Source organism: Amblyomma mixtum, chromosome 2, assembly GCF_055824585.1.
Source record: "Amblyomma mixtum isolate Tamu chromosome 2, ASM5582458v1, whole genome shotgun sequence".
Lineage (NCBI taxonomy): Eukaryota > Metazoa > Arthropoda > Arachnida > Ixodida > Ixodidae > Amblyomma > Amblyomma mixtum.
The window spans coordinates 265,991,839-266,019,116 of record NC_143013.1 but is presented as its reverse complement, the minus strand read 5'-3'; the positions used below and the strand labels follow the sequence as shown (position 1 = coordinate 266,019,116).

The window sequence follows — 27,278 nt, the reverse complement described above, 5'->3', positions numbered from 1 at the left end:
TATACGCCCTACACCTATAGGTCCTATACCTAAAAGCCATATACCTATACGCCCCTATATCTCCTGCAGCACTTTTTTGTTCTCAATAAAAGGTGCGATCTTGCTGCAATCTTGCATGCGAAAACTATACACACTCTTTCCTTTCGATCCTTTTTTTGTTTTCGCTCAGGAAATGAACTCGAATTTACCGCGGGCAGGTTGTATCCGCGTCAAAACGGCACGCGCACACAATTGCCTGCGCACCTGCGACCACGTCGCCGTCGCGGCCGCCACACTGGCGCGGCGCTGTCCGAACCAGCCCAGAACACGGCCCTGGAGTAAGCGCGCCCTAGCGGCGGGGAGTCGCGTACTTCTTCGCCGAGGCAGCGGGGATCCCTGCCAGCGCGAGACGAGCGCTACCAGTTCGCGGAAACCAGCACGCCGTTCGGAAGAAAAGGGCTACCTACGACCGCCACCGTGGTGGCGTAGTACGCAGTAGTACGACCGCGCATAGAACGAGGCGCTGAAGAGGTGGCGCGCGTCGTGTGAGTTCTAGCACTTCCTCGGAAGCCGAATATTAAAAAAGAGAAACGTCGGGATGCGTCTTTCCTTTTTGCTGCGTGCTTTGCTAAAGCCCGCCCACATGGACGCAGTCTAGCATAGCTGCAGCACACGGAAAGGTGATGGGAAAGTACATATCCGACGTTATTTCATAAACCTTTTAAAAAAGAAAGCGATGTGCAATTTTTCGCCCAGTTCTGTTCTCTTCACCGCAATGCGTGTGATTTCTATATTTCGCACTGTTTATTTGTAGATATTATGTTCATTTTTCTTGTTGTTACACCACGTTCTGGTGCGTGTCGCCTGTTCATTTATTCCGCGTTTCTAGTTTTGTTTACTGCTCAGTTCGTCGAAACAGATAATCCCTATCACATTTGCGTTTTTGCCAACCACCCTATGCAAAACTCTTGCACTGCGGGCGTTTAGGAGTGCTGGAAATAAACAGAACAAGTCTGTTCTTATCGACGGGAAGAAGATTTGGATGCGCGATGCACAGTAGAAATAATTGGTCGCCGCATGTGGAGAGAAAAGTTGAAGAAAAATAAAAAAGGCGGCAAAATAGCCCAAACAATCTGGATCTCATCGCACTGGAGATGACACCGACAAATTAAATCCTGAGTGGTGCGTCCTACTGAGGAGGTATTTGTGTACGCAGACGATGACTTGTCGGCCTGAAGGGCGGGATGAACCGTGAGCTATAGACGACGCGGATCACCGCACTTCCGGTCGCACCCTTCCATCGCAATTTTAAATCGTGAATTTAAAGAGACCATAAAAAGATTGCGCGAATCTAACCGCTTGATAAATGATATCGAGTTAAACTTTAGTTCGAACACTCAAGTTATTTTCTTTTTAACCAAAACCGACGCCTGCCTCCAGACTATGTTCAAACGAACTTTAAAAGGAAATACAAGAAGATCCCCAGCGATTCTTGTGCGTGCGAAGGCTAAGAAAGTAAAAGTACGCAATAAATGGTGTTGCGCGATACGGCAGACGGCGTTACTACAACAGAAACACGAGAATTGATTATAGAATAGCGCATCACACGAGTACGTCCGAGTTCTGCAAGAAAAAAAAAAGACCAGACTGAAACTCGATAGATGGGCGATAAATCCAATTTTCACTCGCAAAGCCTGAGTTACGAAACGCCAAAAGTAGTGAATTCCGAAGACCTGCGATATTGAAGTCTCGAACAGCGGGACATAAGACAGCAAACTGAAACCAAATTTTGTTGTCGTGGAGGAACAATCGCTGGAACTTCCAATCTGTGGCAGCCTGCGCTGAACTCGGCATCGAGTTGCGAAGAGGCTAGAGAACTGAGCCTCGTTTGAACGCGAAGAACAAAAAAAGAGAACCTCTTTAAACATTTTACGCTCAAGATGACCAGAAAGAGCTGAGTGCTTGCAATACAAAAAGGGGTATTATACAGCTTCACGAGATCTGTCTTGGAACAAGATCTCGCGGAAATAAGGAAACCTGACCGCTGCTCCTTGCGCTAGCGGCGACACACCCGAGATCAATCGTCGGAAACGGCGGCGGGCGTTCTCGTCGAGAAATAGAACCTCGTAGAAAGAACAAAAAAAAATTAAAAGGAATAAAAGGAAAAAAAAAAACTCGCAGACAATACACACGGCGACCGCTGGGTGAAACTTATGGGCACATAAATACGATTGGAGGCAGATTACCGCACATTTACTTTGCTGTACATCTTTGGAAAGCTCCTTTAAAAGCTCCTACACATGATGATGATGCACATCCTTATCGAGGTTATCTTCGTCCACAACTACTTTCTCTTCTTCATCTTCCTAGCTCGCCTCCCGGATAACAAGTATAATCTATGACGTTATTGCAGAACAGGTTTTGCTTTTACCGGGTTTAACGTCCCAAAACGATTCAGGCAGGCAACGACCGTTATAAAAATGGTCTATAGACAGTCTATAGACTTCCTATAGATATTGTTTTTTTGTCTATTCATAGTCTACAGACAAAAGCCTACTAAAAGTGTATGGCCATAAATCTATATATTGTCTATAGACTGTCTATGGCATTTGTATTTCCTCTGTCTAAAACTTTTTTTGTAAGGGGAGGGTCACCGGTGTAGAAGGTCTTGAAAAATTTCGACCATCTCGGCTTATTTAACGTGCACCGACATCGCACGGTACATGTGCCTCTAACATTTCGCCTCCACCGAAATGCGGTTGCCGCGGCCGGGATCGAACGCGCGTCCTTCGGGTCAGAAGCCGCGAGCACCATAACCACTGAGCCACCGAGGCGGCGTTCTTGAAGAACACAAAACCCACGTTAGCCGTGGAGGTCTCCCGCCAAGCTGCCTTTGGAGCACATAAAAGTCGTCATCCTTAAAAAATTGCGAGGACACTTCGGCATCTAAAGTGTTGAGAGGCGAAAGCCGAAGACAATGCCGTGACGACTACCGATGGATGTGACGTCACACCGTGCCCGTGGCTACATTGATACCAAAATCAGATATTTCGGGGATCTTAAGTGTTAATTACGCTTAATTACACATTTCTTCACCTAATTTGACACAAATCCGACGTTTTTCCGACCATTCTGTGGCAATGTTCACTATGCTGTGACGACTTCCGGTGGATGTGGCGTCACACCGTTCCTGTGGCTATTTCGACGCAATTTTGACTGTAATTAATTAACTAATTACTCTACAGTCATCAAACGTGGCTTCTAGGTTCATTTTTTCCTCCTCTATCTGATGCAGCCATTCGTTTTCTGCTATCTTTTATATAGTTCTCGAGTTAACACGCTGTTAAAGGTGTGACACTTTGTGCTAGCGGACGCCAGTATGAGCCATTAAAGGCTTTCGCCTTTAAAAAAAAAAAAAGAAAAAGCTTAGCTCCTTGTTAGCGCGAGGGGAGGCACTCACCGGAGGGCCCCATGACGGCGAGCATCTCCCCCGGCCGCACCAGCCCGGAGACGTCCTGAAGCATGGCCTTGCTTCCGCAGGAGACGGAGAGTCCCCGGAAGGCCAGCTCGACGGGCCTGGCCGCCGCCACGGCCGCGGCGGACGAAGAGCCATGGCCTCCACCGCCGCAGCCTCCGCTCGCCCCGCTGCCGGCCCCCTGCGCCAGCCGGCAGCCGCCGCTCGAAGAGCTCTCCAACCTGAAAGACGACAGCGAAACAAGGTGAGGTTACGTAACTGTCGCCCTACTCTCTTCACTACAGTTGAACCTCGTTATAGCGCAGTCGAAGGGGCCTGGCGATAACTTCGTTACAGTCGTAGCTTCGATATAGCTCGTGTTAACCGAGCTTCTAAGAGGAATCGTAATTCTTTCGTTATATCCGTTATTTCGTTATAACGAGGTTCCACCGTATATCGGCGGGACACGCTGCCCACGCGCGTGACGCGTATAAGGCAGCGCGCTCTTGCAGAAAAACCAACGTGCCCTCGCGACTCTGTCAAACAGTCGCAAAATGTTCATTCACCCTCGCCACTTCGTTAATATGCCGAAGGATGGATCGTACGAGTACAGCGAGCTTAATTGAAACGAATATTATTTTATTCCCCCACCAAATGATGAGTTGTTGAACTGCGGAATTACTTCCCCATCATGTACAGTCACGGACAAATATTCGCGGAACGAGAGTTGTATGGGGAAAAAGAAATAAGCGCGACAACGCTATTGAAGCGGCTGGTGCTAGTTTCAGCAAATGGAGCATTCATATGCCCGCATGCTTCCAGGTAAGCAAACCAGTTCACCTGACAATACACAGTTTATTTTTTCCGCAAGCCCACATCCCGCAAACATTTTGTTCATGACTGTGCATATGTGGAGCAATGAACTGAATAAACATTACTGTTTGCATGCATTTTTCAACACCGATACAGTGCCGGTAAAGAGCAAAACGGCTTAGTCTGGATATGCGCGGCATCACCTGCGACTCCAAGCGTTTTCGAAGAGTGACAGACTTATGTTAACACAGAATGTTCGAAAAAACTAGATGTCATGAGCAGCCAGGGACACACCGAAATTCGTTTCACGCCTTAACCGCACTATTCCCGCGCGATTAGAGCAGGCACGCGTAGAATAACTGCCACAGCACGGTTTCACTTCCGCGCGAGAACTTGGACGACGCAAAACGCGTTACGTCAACAAGATAACTAATATTATACGACGATTCATTCGAAGTCTCGTTTGCGTGCTGTCAAAAGTAGAACACTTCGGAAACATTGAGCAAGATCTTTCAAATGAATGCTATCTATACCCCCTCCCCTCTCAAAAAAAAAAAAAAACGACAGGACAACAACGTACCGCCGAATTCCAGCAGATCAACACGGCCATCAGCGGCAGAAACGAGGTGGACGGATAGAGGAAGTAAAAACAGCATGGATCAGCTAAATTTTGGTAAACGGTGCAAAGAACGCGCGTCCCTCTTTACGGCAGTGCTACGTATTGCCAAGGCATACCCCGAAACGGTACATAAAACTCCCGATGTACTCCGCATACGCCAGAGCTGCGCAAAGTCGTACTGCCATCCGTTTTGTTCGGTGGCTGCGTGTTTGACATAAAAAGGACGGTCGCTTCAACGCAAAGCTCAGTAGCTCTACAGGAAAGCCAAAGTCGGCGGCAGCACCCCGACGCAACGCGCGGTATCGTAAGCCGCAGGCTCGAGAGTTCATGAGGTCATCAGCAAAAGCTTTCGATGCGTTCCATTTAAGAAAAATAAGTAGAAAGGTTTTTTAACCGCATTGCTAAGAACATCGAAACACAACACCCAGTCTCAACCTATGAGCGGCATCCCTAAAGCACGCTTCTCCCACAGGCAGCATTCAGTACGTGGTCTTCAATCCCTGGAAGCGACCGCTTGCGAGCTGTGAAAGGCGCGTAGTGACGCAGCTTATTCGCTCATGATCGAACATTGAAATACAAGCTGCCGCGCGTATTAAGTAATACAACTGACCTTACACTGAACACTTCCTCGGTCCTCCGTATCTTCGATTATCTCTCATACACAACTCGCGAAAAAAAAAAATCTGAGTCCTGAACCAAACACAGCAACTTTACCTATGAAGCTAAGGAAACTAGTGACAAAAGTTAGCAGAGCAACACGTCCGTGGCGAAAATACGCTGTTTAATTTTCGAGCCTGCGATGAATAAACTGCGAAAGAAGCTCACCTTGAACGCAAGAGAGAGAGAAAAAAAAGTGTCATATCGCACATCGGCAAAGGAACACCAGTCGACAAATCAAGGAAAGACAGCAAACGCTCAATGAGGACCTCCTGTTTAGAACTTAACTTCAACAAGAATCGCTTGGCCACAAAATTTGCTTTTGTTCTTGCCTTAACAAGCAAGCACCAGTCACGCTGGCAACTCCACGCGATCTCTTCGACAATGAAAAATGGGATATTCGGTTCGTAATGGAACATAACTCGGCGCAACATGGGGTGGGGACATAGAAAACAGCACATATCGCGTAGAGCCACCACAAACACGCCGAAACAGAGAAATAAGCAAACGAAACTGACCCGCAGTTCGGCCGCACCATGTCGAGCCTCGACACGTCCCCTTTGCCCAGCAGAAAAGTCACGTAGCCCGGTAGAACGCGATGCGGCGAGCCCGGCACTTGCACCGAAGTCGCTTCTGCCGACGCGGGCCCCATGGCGCGCTACGCTCTAAAAGTGACGCAGCGCGCACCGTCGTCGTTCACACTAGCGGCACACGCGCACAACAGGCCGGCGCCAACGGACGCGAGTGGCTCGGTCGTCTTCGACGCGCGGCTTCTCTCCGAGGCGGTCTCCCTCGCACAGCGCCGCTCCCAGCATCCGCGTCGCCCGCGCACGCACTACTGACTCAATGACCGAGCAATCTCGTGGAGCGCGGCCATCTCCTCCACCGCCCCACCCTCTCCCTCTCTATCTACCCGTGTGCCCCTCTCAATTCGTACGCGCCGTTGTCCTGCGCAGCCAGCCTCCTCGCAGCGTACACTGTACGCGCATACACGGGAAAGAAAGAAGGGAGAAAGAGAGAGAGAGAGAGAGAGAGAAGTGACGGCCGCTGCAGCAACCACCGGCACCTTGCGTTTCCCGGCCCGGCGGCACGGCTGCTGTGTACGCTGCGTACTCCTCATCCTCTATCCCTCTCTGGCGTAGTACACGCGGATGGGCCCGCTCTCCCATTTGCGCTCTGGGTACGCTCTCTCTCTCTCTCTACCTCATTCTCCTCATCCTCCTGCTCAGCGCGCACGGTGTTCCTGCGCGACATCAGACCCGAAATTCCCCTAGAGGCTACCGCGTTATGAGAGAACGGGGGTGGCGGTAGTCGCTTGGATGGAACTTTTGTGAAGCTTTTTGCTGCGGAGGACAGATGTTCGCACGTTTTTTTCCAACTTTTCTGACTATCCTTACTCGTCTGTGAGGCCAGCCTCCCGAATGCGACTCCATGTAAACTTCTCGTACAATGAAAAGCTTCCTCTTTTTTTGTTGTTGTTTTTGTCCCCATAGAGGGTGGAGTATTCGAAGTACGATAAGAGTGCTGAGTCTGCGACGAAAGAGATCGGATTTAAGGAGGCTCGGACTGCTCGGTTCGTAACGATTAATGCAAAAACTTGGCTCTAACGGGAATACTACGCTTCGACGGGCATACTGCGTCCTTTCTTCGCCGTTCATTCTGCATTTGGAAACGGAACTGAAGACCACTAATAAAAAATCTGAGACTCCGCCAGAGCACGAAATCGCGGTTAAGCTTCCGTACCGTATTCTGTCGTCCCTGCGTGCGTCTTGTGAGCGCGCGAGAACTGCAGGTGTCAATCGCAGAAACGCGCAATTTCCCCTGTTCGGCCCCGCTCGGAATGGCCCCACATTCAGGGGCATTCGAAAGGGCGGATGGCGTTCTAAACTTACCCAGAGGTTGCCCGCATGACGTCAGTGAAGGTTTTACAGCAGCCGGTAAAATGAAACTCGGGCTTGGCCTGACTGGAATCGTGGAACACACTTCATGGGAAGCCCCGTTCAGCGACCGAGACGTGAAGGCTGCAATAGCTTCGAAGCAAACTGCCACTGAAAAGTCAGGGAGAGTTGCTCTTCCGCTTAAATAACTAACTGCCCACGCAAGAGGGCTGAGAAGACGAGCGAATGGTAAGACAACGCGACGAGTCCGAACTAGAGGCTGATAGCATTGAAATAGCTCTGTCTAGTAGTTAATCGTTCAGTGTGCCGGATGAGTTAACGCAAATCGTTCCAGATAGCAGAAATGGAGCAAGCGCGATTCCCAGATGTAGGCCCAAAACTTTCGCCAAGCCAAGATTGGAAATAAAGGTCACAGCGACTCTCAATACGAATGGACGAGGACGCGATACTGCTGTGACGTTTTCACTGACATTTTTTTATCGGTCATTATCGCCGCAAGGCCTAAAGGTAATCATGTATGAATGGGTACATGTTTGCTAAAGGAATAAAGAATTTCGTATTTTGAACCGCTACTTTGATCGCGTCCGCAAGTCTATACGTGACAGACTCTCGCCGTACTTATTCGTCCAATCTCTGTGAAGACAAAGACGACATAAAACAAGAAAACGAGGATGTTTTCCATTGTACGAGAACTTTACATAGAGTCACAATCTCGAGCCTAGCCACAGAGAGAAGTATGCATGGATAGCCGGAAAGTTTAAACGCTCGCACAAACATCTAACAGGTCAGCAGCTCAGGCTATGACGCACACTATTCGGCCATTGTTGACACAAGCAACAGGTGGCTTTCATCCACGCGACAATTGTATAGGCCGTTGCATTACGACATTTAAATGAGGATAGCTTTCGGGACAGAATCATCGCTTGTGATGTGTGACAGGCGCCACACAGCAGAAGGGCAGCCTCGGGGGTCGATGTACAGGCAGCGAAGATGGACTTGTCATAATAAATTCGCGATAAAGTTCGCGAGCTACTCAAAGCTTAGAGATAAATGACATCGCGTCGTCACAGCATGAGTGGGCGCCTGCGCAAGCAATACTTGGTAAATAGCAAGGCGATTAATAATAAAAAAATGATAAGAAACGCGCGTGAAATGTTTAGACGAGAGCACGCCACCTTTAAATGTTAGCTACGTCCGGGGCTTTTTTCTGAGCGTGGTTTCTTTTTCTTTTTTTTTTAGAAAGAACAATTAAAGTTGGTTTGGTTTGGTTTATGGGGTTTAACGTCCCAAAGCAACTAAGGCTATGAGAGACGCCGTAGTGGAGGGCTCCGGAAATTTCGACCACCTGGGGTTCTTTAACGTGCACTGACATCGCACAGTACACGGGCCTCGAATTTCTCCTCCAAAGAAATTCAACCGCCGCGGCCGGGATCGAACCCGCGTCTTTCGGGTCAGCAGCCGAGCACCATAACCACTGAGCCACCGCGGCGGGTATAAAGAACAATTAAAGTCATTAGACGCCAACGAGTCGAAAGCATGACATCTAGGCGCTGTTTCCGAGGACGATTCCAGAAAGCATGATCAACAACTGGCTTCGAGCCCACGGCGCACTGACAACGCATCTCGTTCCCTACGCAGCAGCAAACTTCACAAAAGTGCCAAGAACCGTCGAATACGGTCGAGCACGAAAGGACGATGTTCAAATACCCATCAAATAAAACGAGCCCGCAAGAAAAAGAAAATATCGGCGACAACTTTCCTTTCCACTTGCGCAAGAAAAAAAAGATTACGACAAACGAAAAGAGGGAAATGAATACAGTGCGACTCGAACTCTCTTTGTCGCCGATAAGCTCTGCCGCTTTCCTTGGTCAGCTCAACTCCATCGCGGTAACACGGGGCACTTCAGAACACTTGCGCGTTCGATCCCTCTCCCCGCCCTTTCCATCTTTCCGCACCGGAGCTCGTCACTGCGAGGGGTCAACGAACGCGATACGCGGTGGCCCCGCTTCCCACTAATCTTGTGTACCTTCTTCAGTGGACGGCGTCTTTACAAGAAGACGTCACGCAGGGCAGCCCGAGCGCAAGAAAGACGAGGCAACAGGGAGGCACGTAAGCGCTACGCGGGAGGACAGTCGAGCATTTTGGCTTCCGCACACCGTCCGACGTCGAATGCGGACCCGACCGCGTCTGAAAGGCGGGCAAAACAAGATAGCACCAGAAAGGACACAGCGAAGAAGGGTTGTTGAACACGGTGGTCGCAACGGAGGAAACAGTGTAGGGGTTGACCACAGCAAGACGACCTACCGCGTAACGTCCATATCCCCCTTCCCTCCTCTCTGCGACCCTAGGCTACACCCAAGAGGTGGGGAGAGAGGCAGGTGCTAGAGAACGAAGAAAGAACAAAGGCAGTATCAATTCGGTGCTCTTGTTTCGTTTATTTTTATTTGTTTTCTGGCGCCAGACGAGCTGCGTGCTGCACGCAATCGTCGACGAGATCGTTACTCGTATCCTGTCCAACTAAGTGCGAGCGAGCAGCACGCGAGGAGCGGTATACCGTGAGGCCAGTGGAAGCGCGGCTACAAGCGACTATACCTGCACGCAACTCGATTCGAAACGAGACGCTGTCGTTAAGCAAGCTAAAGCGCTTTTGCGTGCGCTGGATTCCGGTAAAAAGCATGCCCTGCCCAGTTTCTTCGCTTTGTGCCTCAGATTACTCGCTAATGCCGTGAGGGGGCGCGAGAACCCATCACGCGGTTACTGCGGGCCTTACCAGTATACACGCACACATTATATATACAGGGTGTTTCACCTAGGACTTACACGATTTTAACACAAAAAAGGCTTTTTGAGTTTGAACAGCGCTTTTTTCGTATTGCATTATGAGCGGCGAAGTACGTCAGAATAGAGCTAAGAAGTGCTAGTTACCAATCTGGTTATCTAAGATTGAACAATTAACTTTTTAACTATTACTGTTGGGCTTCTTAATCACTGAGAGGCGTGTAGTCCACCGTAATTAATATACATTACAGTTTTTAGAATTTGGAAAACGAGGCTAATCTCGGCGTTGCGGACCAACAAATTTTGGCTGTTTAGAAGAGTTACGTGCACTGGAGAGGTTGCTTTGCCTGCAAGCTTCTCGAAAGTGCATGTATCTTGGCGCGACGTCGCCAAGTATCGTCAAGAAGAAAGCACGCTGACACCCATTTCCATGTTAACACAAGTTAAGGAACACCGATAGCCAGATAGAAAATGACGTCATAACATCATGTTGAACAGCTGTGACCCTGTAGAACAACGAACACTGAGTATCATATCGTCAAGAAGAAAGCACGTTGACCCCTTTTCAGCGATCGCACAAGTTAAGGAACGCCGATAGCCAAACAGAAAACGACGCCCCAGAAGGAACCAACTTTCTGTGTTCCCTCTACACATTTCATTCACACTTTTCAGAGCTTTGTTCAGTGCTCTCGTTCGCTGCTCACACTTGAGTGTTCATACGCTGAAGTTTTCACTGCAGAGAATCCTTGCACCGTGCTCCCTCCTCGACATACCGCTTCCAAATGCGTTATTAGCGCTTGTCGTAATTTGCCCGCCATCCTCGTACTAGCGTGTCGCGCGGAATTTCAAGACGACTTTTCTATCCGCTACAAAATGAGACTACCTAGAATCGCAAAGAAAAACAAACAAACAAACGCACTGAAAAGTAAACTTCGAAGGCTTCGAGTCGGGCAACACACGAATGCTCAGAACAGAGACGTCCAGGGCATGCACGTCGAAACGTATCGCTCGAAGCCAGGCAACTTGATTCCATACTGTTCTCGACCAACCCATAACGCCGCGTGACTGACTCACTGACCACCGGCGGCCCAGACTCGCCTCACGTGTCTAGAGCCGAGCCGAACGCAAAACACGAGAAAGGCGTCGCGGAGTTATCTTGCGTAATAGATACGGCAGACAAAATAAAAAGAGCTAAAACGATTGGAGGAGGTTTCATTTCGGCGGAAGGCACACGCTCACTTTCATTACGCGGCCAAAGGCTCCTGCAGCTTCGCTGTGTGACTGAGGGGCTCAGCGATCCACTTGCCCGTATGTAGACAGCGAAAGATAGGGGTGAACGACCGCGCGGCGCCGATGGCGGCGGCATCAACACAGCAGCGGGTACAGCAGCATATCCCACATTCAGGAAGCGATCACAGCCAGGAGGAGGGGCTTGATGCGTTTCGACGGGCTTCGGATTGCTTCGGTCCTGGCGACGCGATGCGCGGAACGCCGCCGCTGCGCGGGCATTGAACGCAAAAGTCGAAAAAACAAACAAACAAGGAGTGTATGCCCGCTGCTTCTCTTCTTCCGCGTTCGCAGGATATTGTACACCTCGTCGCTCAGCGCGCTGACGCTTACATAAGGGACGATGCCACGAGACATGCAATACAAGTACGGGGCAATCGGTTTCCTTTCGTCCCGGCACTGAACGCGTCTAGAGAAGCAGAAAAATACTTTACTGGATAATAGAGGCGTTATATGAGAGGGTGTCTGTCTGGTGGTAACTGAAACCGAGCTATGCACGGGGAATTTTCTTCGCATTTTACACCGTGGAAAGCGGTCGCTTTTTGTAACTGCTTTCAATATGAGCCCTTCTCTAAAATTACAATAATAAAAAAAAAGATCGTCGCGTGGGATGCTTGGGTGCAGAGTGAACGGGCACAGAACCCAGCAAACCAAAAACCTCTCGGAGACGTCTGAGAGGTTTTTGGCTTGCTGGGAATTGCTGACGGCAAGAAGCCACGTGTAGCGTAAGCGCTTGTAGTGTGTTCCAAATGCTCGTGATGCGAGCGCGAACGTAGTCTATATTCTGCGAGCACGAGCGGATTTTCGCGCATGTAACCAAAAGCAGACAGACGTTCTGGAGACGAAGTGTACTACATCTGTGGTGCTCGCGGGACGTTGCTAAGGTCGGACAGAACTTAAGTCTGTAGTGAAGCTCCGCACACATCTAGGACCGCCGCAGAATGCCTCCACGACAAAATAAAAATAGTTAAAACCCTTGTTCAAACTCTCCTTGTTACATAAACAAGTAGTTAATCACAAGAAAGGAGAATTTTAAGCACTTCAATCCTGATACATGGCTTGTTTAATAAAGTCAAACATTAAGAAGCTTATTTCGTTTACTGTTATGATTGGCTAGCGGAGTAATACAGGACGCCACGGGACAGTGGCCCAGTGTTGCTAAGTGCTGTTAAGATGTATCCTACTATAGTACCTGTTCTTTTTAGTCCCATTCATAAAGTTATGCTCCAAGTGCAGGCTCAACCCCCTTTCTGTCGGTTCGTGCATCACAGTTGCTAACGACGGATGAAATAAAGCGGAAAATGCAATGCCGCTAAGTTAATTATACGTAGCCAGACCAGCAGAGCATGAATTAGATTCTTTTTTTGCTAATGAAGTCATTCCATGCGTCACAACCACGGCACCGAGACATACAGCTGCACAGTACGGGTCGGTCAACGAACTTGGAAGTGTGTAACAGTTTTAAACCAATCACTCGCGGCGCTTTCATGCTCAAAAGAAACGCTCTGAAACCGGAATACAAGAAAGGAAATCAGCGCCCGTTGTCAGCCGCCCTATAAATATACAGATGGGTGCAGGCGAGGCGTGAGTCGTTTCGCCCGACTTCGTCACCAGTGCCCGGAAGAGCAGTCGCCATGTCTGATAAGAAGGTGAAGCTTGGGACAACTCTTATCTCTGTAGTAAAAAAAAAAAAACGCTGCGGCGGCTAGAGCGAGCCATTTCCGCAAATAGAGACAAGCCCGAGCAATTTGGCGACAAACCACAGAACGGCGCGAGGGCGAACTGCGCTAACCTGCGAGCATATATGAGCGAACATGCACGGACATGCAAGGAATATAATGCCGAGAGAATATGCCCGAGTATGCGCGAACATGCTGGAAACATACGCGGGGAATATGCGCGAGCGTACGAGAGCATTCGCGAACCTCCAAATCCCAGTTCGAGGGAAACGATTACAAACTCTGAACGGATGGCAAAAAAAAAACGGAGCTCGCAACAGGCCCAGAGGTATGTAAATTAGCAAGGAAACTCCACTTAATGAAGCCTTAAACGGCACTCATATTAGGTTGCAGATATGGCATCTCATTAGCGAGGTTAAACCATCACCCCCGCTGGCTGACACGGAGCGAGCAAGCGACAAAGTATAACCTCGATACGTGGGGGCATCTAATGGCATGCAGATAGCGCTCTATAATTACTTCCACATGCGACTGAGCCGTCTGGAAGGAAAAAACACGACGCCCTGACAACAGGGCTGCCTAAAAGGAACTAGACTCATTTGGAACGCCTGCTTGCGCCTGCCTGCCTGCCTGCCTGCCTGCCTGTTATTGACTAGCAAAACTTCGTCAGCGATTCGTGACTGCGCGTACAGACTGCGTCAAGCGAACGAAAGTAGAACTGCGCAGCCCATCAACTCTACAACCAAAATGTGCGCGAGAAAAAAAAACACAGAAAAGGAGGGGGGGGGGGGGGGGGGGGGGGGGGGGGGGGGGGCTTCAACGAGGTCGACAGTCTCGTCGGCCGACGAGTCACCAGAGAACCAGACATAAAAACAACATCAAAAACAAATATGCGTATGCAACGCAAACACCAGCGAGACCAGGCAGTGCTTGCCAGGCACGACGCTTCTTCTGCAGCAATCCGAGCCGCGCTCGCGTCGTCTTCCCGATCAGGAAACGAGGCACAGCGGCGAAAGAGCCAGGGGAGAGAGGGAAAGAGGGGGGGGGGTAAGCAAGCAACAAGCAAGAGAAGAGGCCAGCAGCGACCTCGCTGATGCTTATGGGGTACACATACGCGCACAACTCATCTAGGAGCTCTGTATGAAAGAGAGAGAGAGAGAGAATTCTTGCCAAATATCAGATAAGTGGCCGCCTCATTTTCGCCGCTGCTTCTTCTTGAGGCCACCCGAGATGGCATGCAGAATGCGGCCGATTTGAAGACGTCAACCATCCGACGACCAGCACGCGTCTTCCTTTCATTCCGAGAGAGAGAGAGAGAACATAAATAAAGAAGTGGTCCCGCCAGACTCGCTGGCGTCGCCCGGCTTGCATCGAGTTTGTTTAGCGAAGCTCTCTGCGGGTAAATATATATCGAGGACCGACCGACCGACTGACTGAGTGGACTGGCGCGTTAGTGGCGTGACAGTATAGAGCAGTTCATCACACGATGCGCCCGCGGCGTTGCTTGGCGAGCACCCCTTCGAGATCTCGCGTGAAGAGCATGTGCGCACGCACTTTTTTTCGTCCTCTTTTTGTTCTACTCCGGCGTTTTGTACGACGCTGCGCTGAGGCCAAAAGGGGGGGGGGGGGGGGGGGGGGGGGGTGGGATTCGAATGCGTATAGCTCCGCCTGTGCGCGCGTGCGTGCGTGTGTGACGCAATGATATATAAGCAGCAGCAGCAGCGACCTCGTGACTCGCGGAAGTGAATATCACGCAGCAGCGGCTGCGCAAAAAAAAAAGAAAAAAAAAACGAGCGGGGATGCCGCCTAACAAAAACGAACCTCAACGAGCGGCCACTTGAAAAGAAGGCGTCAGACTCAGAGGAGGCGGCGCCGCACCAATGAACAGTGCGCGATGCGGCGCAAATGGGAAGAAGTACAACGTGCGCCGAAAGATATAGTGGGTTCCCTACAGGGGAAAACAAAAAAAAAATAGGAATAGCTGGGGCCGTCCTATCGACGAAAGACAGACGTACCGGCATCTACAGGAAGCCATTGCATATAACAAACATAACATAATATGCGTGCCGCTCGAGCAACCACTCCACCTTCCTCCGCGGCCTTCCTCTTCGGTCCCTATATAGTTCATCTTTGCGCCCTCCTCCCCACTGCGAAATGAGCTTCCGGACGGAGTAGCCCGGCAAAGAAGGGTTAGAAAAGAAAGAGAAGGGAGGTCGGGTGAGCTTTTCTTCCGCCTCGTGCGCCTGAGAATGAACGGCCGCGACACGCGGCGGTAGGCGCGGGCTGACTGGTTAATACGCCTTCGGACATGCTTTCATAAATACCTACACACGCTCGCAAATACAAATGACGACGCCGCACCTGTTTACCGGCAGCTCGCCGGTGAAGCCAATTAGAAGGGGAAGTCTGCGCGACAGCGACAAATACGCCCGTACAGCGGGGAAGGAAGACCGGCGAAATAGATGCTGGTTCGTGCGGTTCCTCGCATTCATTGCGGACGCTATACGGGCCGCTCTCAAGGCGTATAGTAGTGGTAGCGAGCGCGAATAGGGTTGTGCGTGAAGTACGCGTTCAACGCCCATTCCCCCCTCTCTCTCCGTCGCTTTCTGTATCCTCTCCAGGGAGATATTACGTTACGTCTTTTCTTTTTTCTAGCGGACACATCTCTTGAGGAGGATACGCTTCCTCGCTGCTTGCAGCCCGAGAGCAAAGTAGAGAGAGACTTTCTCCGCCTTCTCACCCTTGACACGCAGCGCTATCGTAAAGTCGCCGACGGTACACGCGCATGTTTCGATAAGGTCGCCGACGCGTGCATGCTGAAAGAAACGTGGAAGGGGGTGTGTTATACAACGTCCCTATCAAAAACCTGGCAGGGCGGCGAAATGATGTATACGACACGGTTGCCGGCACCATCTTTTATGGACCTCGCGGCCGCGTATACCGAGCAGGGGGGGGGGGAGCGCGAAGGTATTACGAGAACTGTTTCGCGGCGGAGCAACTGAAGGAGAGAGGAAAAAATATAGACAGGATAAAAACACATTACTCACGCCAAGATATATGTTTATACGCGTATATAGGAGCCGCCTCTTTCCATCCCTCCTGCTCTCTCTATACACTGCACGTCGTATACCTTTCGCATCATCTTCTGTTCTCTCGGCTCCTGTGTTAGCAGGCAGTTCGGCAATGTTCTCGCGAGCTGAGCCCTCGTTCTCTTTATTTCTTGAAGCGGGAAAAAAGGAGGGCAAGCGGGGGGAGTCGCTCTAGGTCGGACTTAAACGTTTCACCTCTTGGTTTATTGTATTCTAGAATCCTGCCGCGATCTCGGGGCAAGAGGTCAAGCTGCTGAAGCAAGGAATAGAGAGAAGAAACAAGCGCGCTGAGAAAACGGAGGTCAAAATTCCGAACCAGAACTATGGGATAGAGAGAAAGAAAGAATAGGTTTCTAGGAACACTAAACCACCAAAAGAGAGAGAGAGGGAAAGATTAGAGGGTGAAGAGATAGAGTGCGCTGCACCGAAAGCATGAATTAAGGTTTCCGACGCCAGAAAACAACGCAAATAAACAGCAAGCGCTCGCGAAAACAAAACAAACAAACAAATAAGCCTTCTCGAAGAAGAGCATGGGCCAGCTCGAAGTACACGTAGTCCTCGTAAATAACGCCGCCACGCCATCGCCACAGTCGTCGGACAGCGCCGGAGAGACGTGCCACACGCTCAAAGAAGGACGCCTCCGAGAACAACGGACTCTCTCCTCAGCGGGGGGGGGGGGGGGGGGGGGGGGGGGGGGGGGCGTACGCGAGAGGCGCGAGCCGCGTACGGTTCGGCAAAAGCCGAGTTTATTACGGCCCACGCCTCCCCCCTCCGCGACTTCTCAACCCGTTGTTCCCCACACGTCGCACTAACAAATCCCGAGACCCCGAGCTCCGTTCCTAGCGACTCGTATTTTTATTTCACTTTTTATATCTTAAATGTTTCGTTGCGGTCGTCCGCGGGGAGCAAGGCGCCTCTCGAAACCGAGCTGTCGTCCCAAGTCCGTAATGCACGGCGGACGACGGGAACTTTATTATATACAGCGTGGCGAAGACTCGTAAACCATAGCGAGCGTGCATGTGCCGCACGCTGCAAGATATAGAATAAAATTTAAAAAAAAACATAACATTTAGAAGGAAGGGTGCAGGAAGGGTACAAAGTGCTGAAATCACGAGAACTGAGAGAGAGAGGGAAAGGGAACGCAGAAGAGGTGAGAATGACCTTTCAGCGTTCAAAGCTAGCCGCTGGAAGCCAAGAAAATTATTTCCAGGGCTCTTCGCGCCCATATGTTTTGCCCACGGCGCGGTTCGCCTCATCCGCGAACTGACAAGTCCGCAAAGGGATGGTCCAAGAAGCATCCCGCGATGCATGGGCTCCCCGCATCCAGGATCCTGGTTTTAAAATATATCACATACGGAGCCACACATGCCATATGCGGCTTTATTTTTTTTTCTCATAGCTGGGGAACGCATTCCCAACATTCCTTGGCCACAGTGCCGAGAGCACGGAGAAGGAACATGGGGGGTAGTGCTTTCGGGCGTCAAAAAGAGTCAAGGCGGATTCATGGCGGGCGGATTCACACACAGTAGTCGCTAACACCGCGCGATCGATTTCGGGCAATTAGTTACCACTTCCGCCGCACTAGTAAAGTGGGGAGAGAGCGTTACAAATTAAAACCTGTCGAGCGACCTCCGTCGCTAAATTGAACCAGCCTTTAATGTTGTTCGGGCCACACCCTCGCCGAAAGGCGCGGCAGATTTTGGGCCACTAGCCTTGTATATACGAGCCCGACGTTGCGGGTCGAGTTGGGGCGCGCCAGATGTCGGGCTGACCCAGCCCGACCCGACCGCGTTCATATGAACCCGTTTTCTATCGGGAATAAAGCCCCTCAATAAACTCGGGAAGAGATCGCCGCTACCCCTAGCGTCGAGAAAGCAAACCACGCGCGGACGCTAAAAGAGGAGGAGGAGGAGGAACGCCCAGGCGTAACCGGAAACAGGTTACCTCCCGTTATTTGGGAGGTAACCTCTACATACCTAACTCGATACCTACCTGGCGCTTACCTATCTCAAAGAATGTATAACCAACTAGCCCAGCACCAAGTTTTAATAAAGGTCACCTCCGATTACCTGCACAGCGCCAGCCAGACCAGAAAGGAGGCGCTAAGCCGACACGGCAGCTGCTTCCAGCCGAATCGGGGAGTGTCATCCCCCCCCCCCCCCCTTCCCTGCAGTCGGGCTAGCCCAGCTTGACTCGACGGTCGCTTAGCTCGATCCCCTAGCGTACACATGAGCCCGACAGCCTACTCAACCACACTTTTGTCCGGCTCATGTACACCCCCAGATAGTCGGCCAAGTTCAACGACCTCATCAATAAGTAAGCGAACGTGTTCGCGCTGTTGCCTCGTTTCCAGCATTTGCTTCAGACGGCATCAACAAAAGAAAACCTGTTTCGACCCATACGATACAGCTGAAGGCGCGACAAAGGCCTTTCACATCCAAGGACATTCAGCAGGGTGTGTTATGGTCCTTAGAAATAGCGTGTCCTGAGGGGGTACAGAGAACGACACTTTCTCGTAGGCGCTGGCTGGTTCATGCGCACCTGTACAGTCAAGGAAAAAAGTCTGTGGAACACGTGTCCCTCAAACGAAGCCGGGAGCTCTATTTTTAGCCGGCGGCTGGAGACATGGAAACAACGCGGTAGACTGGCTATAAAGGCCAAAGCGAGGACAAAATATTTGGCTCCTGTTTTACTTGTAGCAAGGACGAAAGAAAGCAGGGAGCGATGGAATAGCAGAGAACTCCCCCCCCCCTCCCCCCCCCCCCTTTCCCAATAACATTTTCTTCTCTTTCGCGCACCTAGAGAGCGCTTTTGTAGGATTGAGTGCCGGCGCCCCGGGTGTTGCACGTGCGGTGTTTTCCTGGGGTACAATCAGCTGGTTTCTTTCGAAGCTATCTGTTTTCTTTTCTTTTTCTTTTTTTTTTAAGGACAGCGGTTGGTGTGGGGGGGGGGGGGGGGGGGAATAAACGTACAGCAACAAGATATTTCTGTTCAGAAAAACATAAGGACGGGCTTTGGCAGAAACCCCGAGCGGTTGTAATTGCGCACGCGACATGAACAAAAAAAAAGCTGCATTCCAAAAGTGAATTCCACATTGCAATAGATATATTTTTTGAACAATCCGCCTAGCCCTCGATGCTGGTGACAGCGGACGGAAGACCGCACACACTTCAGCATCGTGGAGGTCACCGACACACCACACGAGTTCCGCGACCGGGTCATGGTCAGAACGCCACTCCGTGGTCACCCTGGTTACTACTAGCTGTGACTAGTAAACTGTTCCCGAGTAATACTTGTTGGGGGGCTAGTTGGTGCATGTTTCCAGAAAAGGGTTGTAGCGCCGAAACAGACAACACACAGAAAGCTAGACGGGACAGGCCCCCGTTAACGACCGATTAGCAGAGCACAATCGGGATTTAAAAAATGGCACAGGCTCACATCTGCCCCATCACTGTAAAGCCTGCAGTGAAGAAAGATTAAGTGTACGGCAAGGCTGAAAGAAACGAAGGTCTTAAGCAGAAGTCAGGACCAGACAGCCCGTGAACTGTCAGAGGCTTTCTATATCAAAAGCAACAGTATCGACTGTGTTAGTACCCCCTCAATTGCCATATATAAGAATGAAACTGCTTTTTTATATACACAGGGGTGAGACACCTGTGTGACTCGGCTATCTCCTTTTCAAAAATTTTTTCCAAACTTTGTACAACCCTCCCGCGCATGTGTGGTTCTTGCGATCCTTCTTGATTGTCTTATATTCATTCGCGTTCGCGGTGAATAAATCAGTTGGAAGTTGCGCCTGTCCCGTCTAGCTTTCTGTGTGTTGTCTGTTTCGGCGCTACATCCATTTTCCGGAAATAAACTGTTCCCATTTGCGCAGTTCTCGTAAGTGACAGGCCTGCTCATCGCAGAAGGAAATGGCCAACCGGTCTTCGAGCTTTGCTAATCGATCCAAGCTGGACCGGTTCACCACTGCGACCACCGTAAAAATCACCCCGTGCGGGGTTTTTCCGGGCCTGACATGAATTTTTCGTGTAAACTAATCAACACGTTGGTCTGGCTCTGCCGAAGCCAAGAAGGCCGTGACAGAAGGGAAGAGGGGGAACAACAACAACCACAACAACAAAAATGCACGAAGAAATGAGCCAGAGAACGAACATAAGACAGATGTACAGTCGGGGTCAAAAGACTGGACCACGTGTTCCTCAAACGAAGCCTATAGCTCTATTAATAGCTGGCGGCTATAGACGACAATTATGGAAATAAAAGAACAGAATTGACTTTCATCTCGCATGTTTATGGTTTATTCGGGTTTAAAGTCCCAAAGCAACTCAGGCTGTGAGGGACGCCGTAGTGAAGGGCTCCGGAAATTTCGACCGCGTGGGGTTCTTTAACGTGCACTGACATCGCACCGTACACGGGCCTCTAGAATTTCGCCTTCATCGAAATTCGGCCGCCGCAGCCGGGATCGAACCCGCGTCTTTCGGGTCAGCAGCCGAGCGCCGTAACCAATGAGCCACCGCGGCGGGGCTCAGTGACACCCATGTTTGACATTCTCGGACAAATATTTTGAAAATTGAAAAATTGTAAGGCACCGTTAAGGAAATATTGAAGGCCATGTACCATTCTTCTGACAGGTAGCAAACATCTTTCTTTTAAAGCGTTTCCGTCGATAGCATCGAACAGATAAGAGTGAAAAATGAAAAGCATTGGGAACGCTTTTTATTATAACAAAAACGTTATAATAGAAACAAAAAAAAAGACTGTCGTCAAATGATCAGCGCATATATTGATTAATATAGCGAAATCTTCCATTATATGAAGAAACTGCGCTCATGAATTGTTTCGCGCTCAAAAATGCTGTTGTTCAGAACTGTTGGGTATGAGTTTAGTGTACGTACAGCCGCCAGCTAATAGCAGCGCTATCGAGTTATGGCGCTCTGCTGCTGACCCGAAAGACGCGGGTTCGATCCCGGCCACTGCGGTCGAATTTCGGTGGAGGCGAAGTTCTAGAGGCCCGTGTACTGTGCGATGTCAGTGCACGTTAAACAACCCCAGGTGGAATAAATTTCCGGAGCCCTTCACTACAGCGTCACTCATAGCCTGAGTCGCTTTGGGAAGTTATCTCCATAAACCACTGCTTCGTTTGAGGAACAAGTGGTCCACATACTTTTGACCCAGACTGTACAAGCACAGATGCTGGCGCGGTTAGACTGCGCATCCAATTCCTGGGTGTCATTAGACCTGGTCGTCAACTCCGCACAGACCGCCTGCCTCTTTCTAACGGCCTGGCTCGTGAGGAGGAAGATCTCGCCGAAGCGATCAGCGCCGCGCGTACCCGAATATAGCGAAACCCTAAATATCCGATCCATCAGCGCGTCAAGTCGTCCAAATCTGACGAGCGACCACGAGACAGCCGCTACTTTGTCTTCATCTCAGATCCGACTCCCACCCGCGCGGCAAGATCCACAGAACGAACAACTCAGAACGGGTATAGAAATGCTGACCGAGTCCCAACGAAGGTATACGAAAAAAAAAGCGCGCGCGAAAAAAAAAAAAACACGAGTTGCGCTCGCGTACCGCTACTCCGCCGCAGGTCGTATATATAGTATAGTACATAAAGCCGATAAGGAAACGTTCAGCTAAGCGGGCGGGCGCGTCCGCCCAAAACAGGACCTACATTTGCGGCGGCGGAGACGGCGACGACCTTCGAGGAGGAAGCAGCGGCCGGAGGAACAGAAAGACGAACGCGAGCGCAGAAGCACGCACCCGACCGGCGCGCCGGCGGCCATATAGCGGCAACCAGCTCGCTCTCTTGAGGCGACGTCCGGTATGCGCATTGATGAGTGCGTATGGGCGCGTGAGTGCGTCTGTGCGCGCACCGCGGCGCGACCGACAGGGCGCGGAGAACAGCAACCAAGAAGCCACCACACACGGGCGCTTAAGAAGAAAAGCAGAAAACGTGCACAGAGGAGAGCGGCCGACACGGCGGCTTGTTTTTTGACCCAGTGACCCCTTACCATACCTACTGGCCCCTTCCCCCCCCTCCGGTGCGCACTCCACCTCCGGCAACAGAAGCGGCGGCAGCAGCAGCAACAGTGGCGCGAGCTCAAAACACGCCAACCGGCTTTTTCTTTTTCTTTTCCGTTCGCAAGTTCTTTCAGCTCAGCACTCCGTGCCAGCAGCCATAACCGCCGCCACCACCGCCGCGGAGTCGGAGAGCAGAGGTTTTACAGTACTTCCTCCTGGAGCTCTTTGGAGCTTGTCTGCTTCTTCCTCAGAAGTTTCCGAGAGTCTCGTTGGTCGCGATGCATCAAGGGAGAAACGCGTGCGTTCTACAACAAGTTGGACGCTGAAGAAGACAAGCAGGCGAGGATGAGGAACAAGCCAATCTGACCAGCTCTTGTTTTGTCCGAGTTAGCGCGCGCACATACACAGGGCTCGCTAACAGCTTTGCACGCGCCCCAGTAGAAAAAAAAAAGTGGAGGGGGGGGGGGGGGGGGGGGGGGGTGAGCGAAGGAGCGAGCTAGCGGGCGCGCTTCCGTTTCGAGAGTCGTACATCACCTTGCGGAAAGGAAGAAAGACGCAGCAGCGGTGGCGGCCCGGGCCCCAACGAAGTCTAGGTTGTTGTTCTGTGCTTATTTTCATTTTTTGTCTACCGCATTCTGCGAATGGGTCACACATGCACCGCCTCGCAAAAACAAGGAGCACAGCCGCTGCTACCGAGAGTACTGCTGCAAGCAGGGCAAGCCAGGGAGGGGAGAAGAGGTGGGGGGGGGGGGGGGGGGGGGATATGGCCGCCAGGTCACCCGCGCCCACCACACCACGCACAGTCTCGCTGCAACAAAGCAACTCTGTAAGACCGGTGGTCGAAAAGAACAACAACCGAAAAACAAAACAGAAAACAGTAGTCGCCTCCGACGAAACGGGAGGCCGACAGACGCACGCGAGGTTGGATCTCCCCGACTCAACGCGAAACGGTCAAGAACCGCACGCAAGGCAGATGCTCCGGCCACTGCTCGGTACGCTACTTCTTACTTTTTGGTCGTCTTCCTTGTGTAAGGTGGTAATGGTATACTCGGAAGACAAGCAGGAAGAGGAGACGGGACGGCGGGAGCTAGGTCGGAGTTAGGGAAACAAAAACGAACAGAAAAAGTAAGCCAGTCGACCCCGGATGCCGATGTGCTCGGCGGCCGGACCAAACAATTCGCGGTGCTTTCCAGAACCAGACCACGCAAGCACCGCCCTTGCTCCCTCTTTCTCGGCGACCGCAGCGACCCCTTAGCCCCAACGCTGCAAACAAAGTGGACGGAAAGACGCAAGGTTGGACAACAACAGATTGAGTGTGTGCGCGCTGAACGACTGGGTTCCGCTGCAGCGACCTCTAGCAAGCAGGCGTCTGGACTCGGCAAGCAGGAGGGGAGATGAGTCGCGGAAGGGAAGAGGGAGCGCCTCATCCTAACGCTCTTCGCTTCCTTCCTTCCTCCAGCCTGCCCTTTCCTTTTATTTTTTCTTAATCTTCCCTTGCGGGTTGCCTGACCGTTCGGGCCCTTTCACCTCCCCCGGCCGCGCAGTTTCCCCGTTCCTGGAGGTTTTTTTTCTCTCTTCCCCAACGACGTTCCTTCCGAACCACGTTATTTCGTCAGTAAACGGAACCTCGGAGACCTCTCCAAAAAGAACTGCCAAAAACAACGCCCGAAAAAAAGGGAAGTGGTAAAGAAAACACGGGACAGAAGGATAAGGGGGAGCCACCAGTCTGGACGAGACCGCCCAGCGGGCAAGTCCATCCCCACGGCCAACTTGTAGGTCAAGAGGTGAGGAGTTCCCCCAATCCTTCTTTCCCATATCCTTTTCTTTCTTTCTTGGAGCGTTCGGCCGCAACACCGGAACCGCCAGACAGGGAAGGGAGTGGGTTGGATCATGGTTGGATTGCTGGGCCGCCGCCGTCTGCGGCGTTTTTCTGCTTCTATCGTTTTTCCCGAAAGTTGCAGACAGACAACAGCTCGAAAAGGAACCGGTCCGCCGCCTCCGCAACCACACGTGCCTTTTTCTCCCCCTACCTTTTTTTTTTGCTCTCGCATCCGGAAAGCTGACCCCGACGACCAGACAGGAGAGAAGAACGAGTAGAAGGCAAAGGTCGCATTGGCGGTGGCGTCTGGTTATGTCCAGTTGGCGCAACCACCCAACCAACCCCAACCCCTCGCTGAGGAGGCACGGGACCTCGTTTCCTTAACTTCCTTCACCCGCAGCAACCTCTCATTTCTTTTTTCTTTTTTTTTTGCTTTTCGGGCATTTTAGGTCACCAGCCTTTTTTCTCTTCCTTTAAAACTTTGTTGCCTCATCGCTCAGTGTCTGCAAACACCGCGGCGACGGAATGGAAATAGGCGATGTTTACGCCAATCTGTCGGTGGACCCTCTGGGTCCCAGACCGTTCTTGCCGAGGTCCAGACGGATGTGCCCAGGTTCGCGGTGCGGTGCTGCTGCTGCTACCGGGTCCCAGAAGGGCGAGATGTCAGTCGAGGAGGAAGTAAAGAGGGACAAAGTAGAAGTATGGCCGTTCCAGAAAAGATGAGAGAGGACCCAAGTTGTGGGGAAAAAAAAGAAAACTATAACTGAGCTATAGAGGTTGCGCCTTCTGCGTGGCCCAGTTCCCGTTCTTTTTCTTGCGGACACCGTAGGGTCACGTTCCGCCTTTGTGACACACCATGTGTCCGTTCGTTCCTTTTTTCTGTTTTTTTTTTCGTCGAGATGCATCCTCTTGGTGGCTTCGAAAACTCCCAGTCGCGCCTAATTCGGCGGCATCTGAGTTAGGATAGCGGCTTCATCACATATCAGATGCCCAACTCACCACGGAGGCCATGCTGCATCAAAATACGGCACTCATAACCGTGGAAAACATGGAGGAATTAGCTGAATGTCACGCCACGCAACGGCGGATAGATGAACTGCTCGGCACAGTTAGGAACACAGCTGCGGCTGAGAAAGAAAAAAAAAAGTTGCGAGGCGCCATCGCTAACTGGCTGTCACGCTCACAGGCGGCGCCACCATCTTCTAGACTTCAGAAACCAGCCGCAGGCCTTGGCATATTCAGGAGTGTAGGAACAAATGATTGAAGCCGATAGGGCTTTAGACAAAGCCGAGCTTCCCGAATATCCTCTATCATCAACACGAACCCAGAGACAGAAATAATCTAAAGCGAAAACCGGATAGGTACAGTCGCGGCCACAATAATATGGAGCACGCTTCGGCTGATACTTAATTTATGTCTTGAAGAAACTCTTCTACATCCTATGCAAAATGAATAATTAGAATGCCTAGGCGCGCTCCGTACCAACCCTGCTTCAAGCGTAGAAGCTAGGTATGCCTGTAGCAATAACACGACGTAATAACAGTATGCACAGGGTGATTAAACAAACAACAGTGCATATTTAATTACACAGACCCCTTTCCAGGCATCTGATGCTGTTCGACATGACACGCTTTAACCACATACATCTCCTTCAAAGCACCGCAAATCGTACGAGGCGAAATCGGCACACACGAGAGCACAAATGCACAAACTGCAGGAATTGACCGCCCTAGTAAAACCACCACTAACGAATTGAAGAAACAAACAGGAATGAATCTGTGCACGCTAATTCGAGTAGACGCACGAGGTTCCGAGGACATTTGATAAAATAAAAACAAAAAAAAACGCGGTACGGCAGCACTACGGCGCCAGTGCCCGGCTTTTTTGTCGGGGAGTAAGTCGAAAACGATTAACAGGCGCTCAGCGGAACAGCACACGCCATTTCCTTGCATTGACCCACGGCGATTACAGTTCAGCGGGCGAGTGGAAAAAAAAATGGAAATAAGGGAGAGAAAAGGACACGAGCGGGACGGCGCAGGGAGGTCGAGATCGCCATCAGCACGGGCAGAGTTGCGCGTGCAGCGCTGCCACCATTGTTGTACGGTCAGTCAGTGGCTGCGTCTCCGGCCAGCGCAACACGGACAGAAAGAGAGGTCGGCCAACCCTCGGACTCAACCTTCGCCGTCACTCACTGTCCTTGCACGCAGAGGCGCCTACCGGCGGCTTCAGGTGTCCTCCGGTCACTTATTTTACCGCTCTTGTTTTTTGCTTTTTTTTCCCCCCGTCGGTTCGTGCGTTTCGTTCGTCGTAATGCATTTCCTCACCAGACCAAGTCTTATTCCTTTTTGCGTAATTCATATTTCCCGGCCTTCAGTTCCTCTTTCCCTCCTTCGTTGATTCGACCTCCTCGCGCACTCCGATATGCTTTTTTTTTTTTGACCGAGTCTCCTTTTTCCTTACGCGCAAGCAGACGACTCCATTGTGGAGCGGCGGCATTTCAATGTCGTCTGTGCCCCTCCTGCTGAGGTCAGTCGCTCTCTCTCTCTCGCTCTGATACAACTTTTTTTTTCCTTTTAACTTAACTCGAGCGAAAATTCTACGGCACCATAAGCGCAACTGCGCTGCTTTCGTCTGCTTTCGTTTTGATCGCGGCTGCCCTACGTCTGCTCCTCGGACGCGGGGCGACCGGTCAAGCTGACCGGAATGCGGGGTTCATACGGCGGTGTGTGTGTGTGTGTGTGTGTGTGCCATTGTGATGCGGCCTTATATGTATATGCCCCCACGCTGTTATCCTTATCGCGGCGGTGTCGTTCCGGGCTCTCGCGTGACCTTACTACTCCCGCGCCTTCGCATTTACGCATTTTTCCTTTAGCACGCGGGGTCCGAAACTTTCGCGTACTCGGCGTACAGTACCGCCCCCTGTTGTTGTGTTGCGGAGGACATTGCGTCTGGACCCCGCGACTGCAGGTCGTCTGCTTCCGGTTGCGTCTTGGAGGGGCAGCAAGCAGCTGCCTTACGAATCCGCCTGTTTTTCTTCACTTTTTTGTTATTTATCCGGGGCATTTCTTTTTATTTGTCGAAGCAGTCCATAGGCAACACCCGGACGACCCCAGTATGCAGAAGTTACCCCTCGTCTCTTCATTCTCGATTTTTTCCTACCTTTTTTTTTTTTTGCGGAG

The 27,278-nt window shown here is 51.1% G+C and overlaps 1 protein-coding gene across 3 annotated transcripts in view; it reads right to left on the bottom strand.

The window, feature by feature from the left end:
- The window catches only part of LOC149363874 (uncharacterized), a 186,530-nt gene that overhangs the window by 50,523 nt on the left and 108,729 nt on the right, over positions 1–27,278 (bottom strand). For 2 of the 3 annotated variants that reach the window (XM_089573854.1, XM_089573855.1), the window contains exon 2: positions 3,440–3,675. In XM_089573854.1, coding sequence (XP_089429980.1) covers positions 3,440–3,675 — 236 coding nt within the window. Of the gene's footprint in view, positions 1–3,439; positions 3,676–6,040; positions 6,244–27,278 lie in introns of those variants that run through there. The other variant, XM_089573856.1, reaches the window with a different exon arrangement.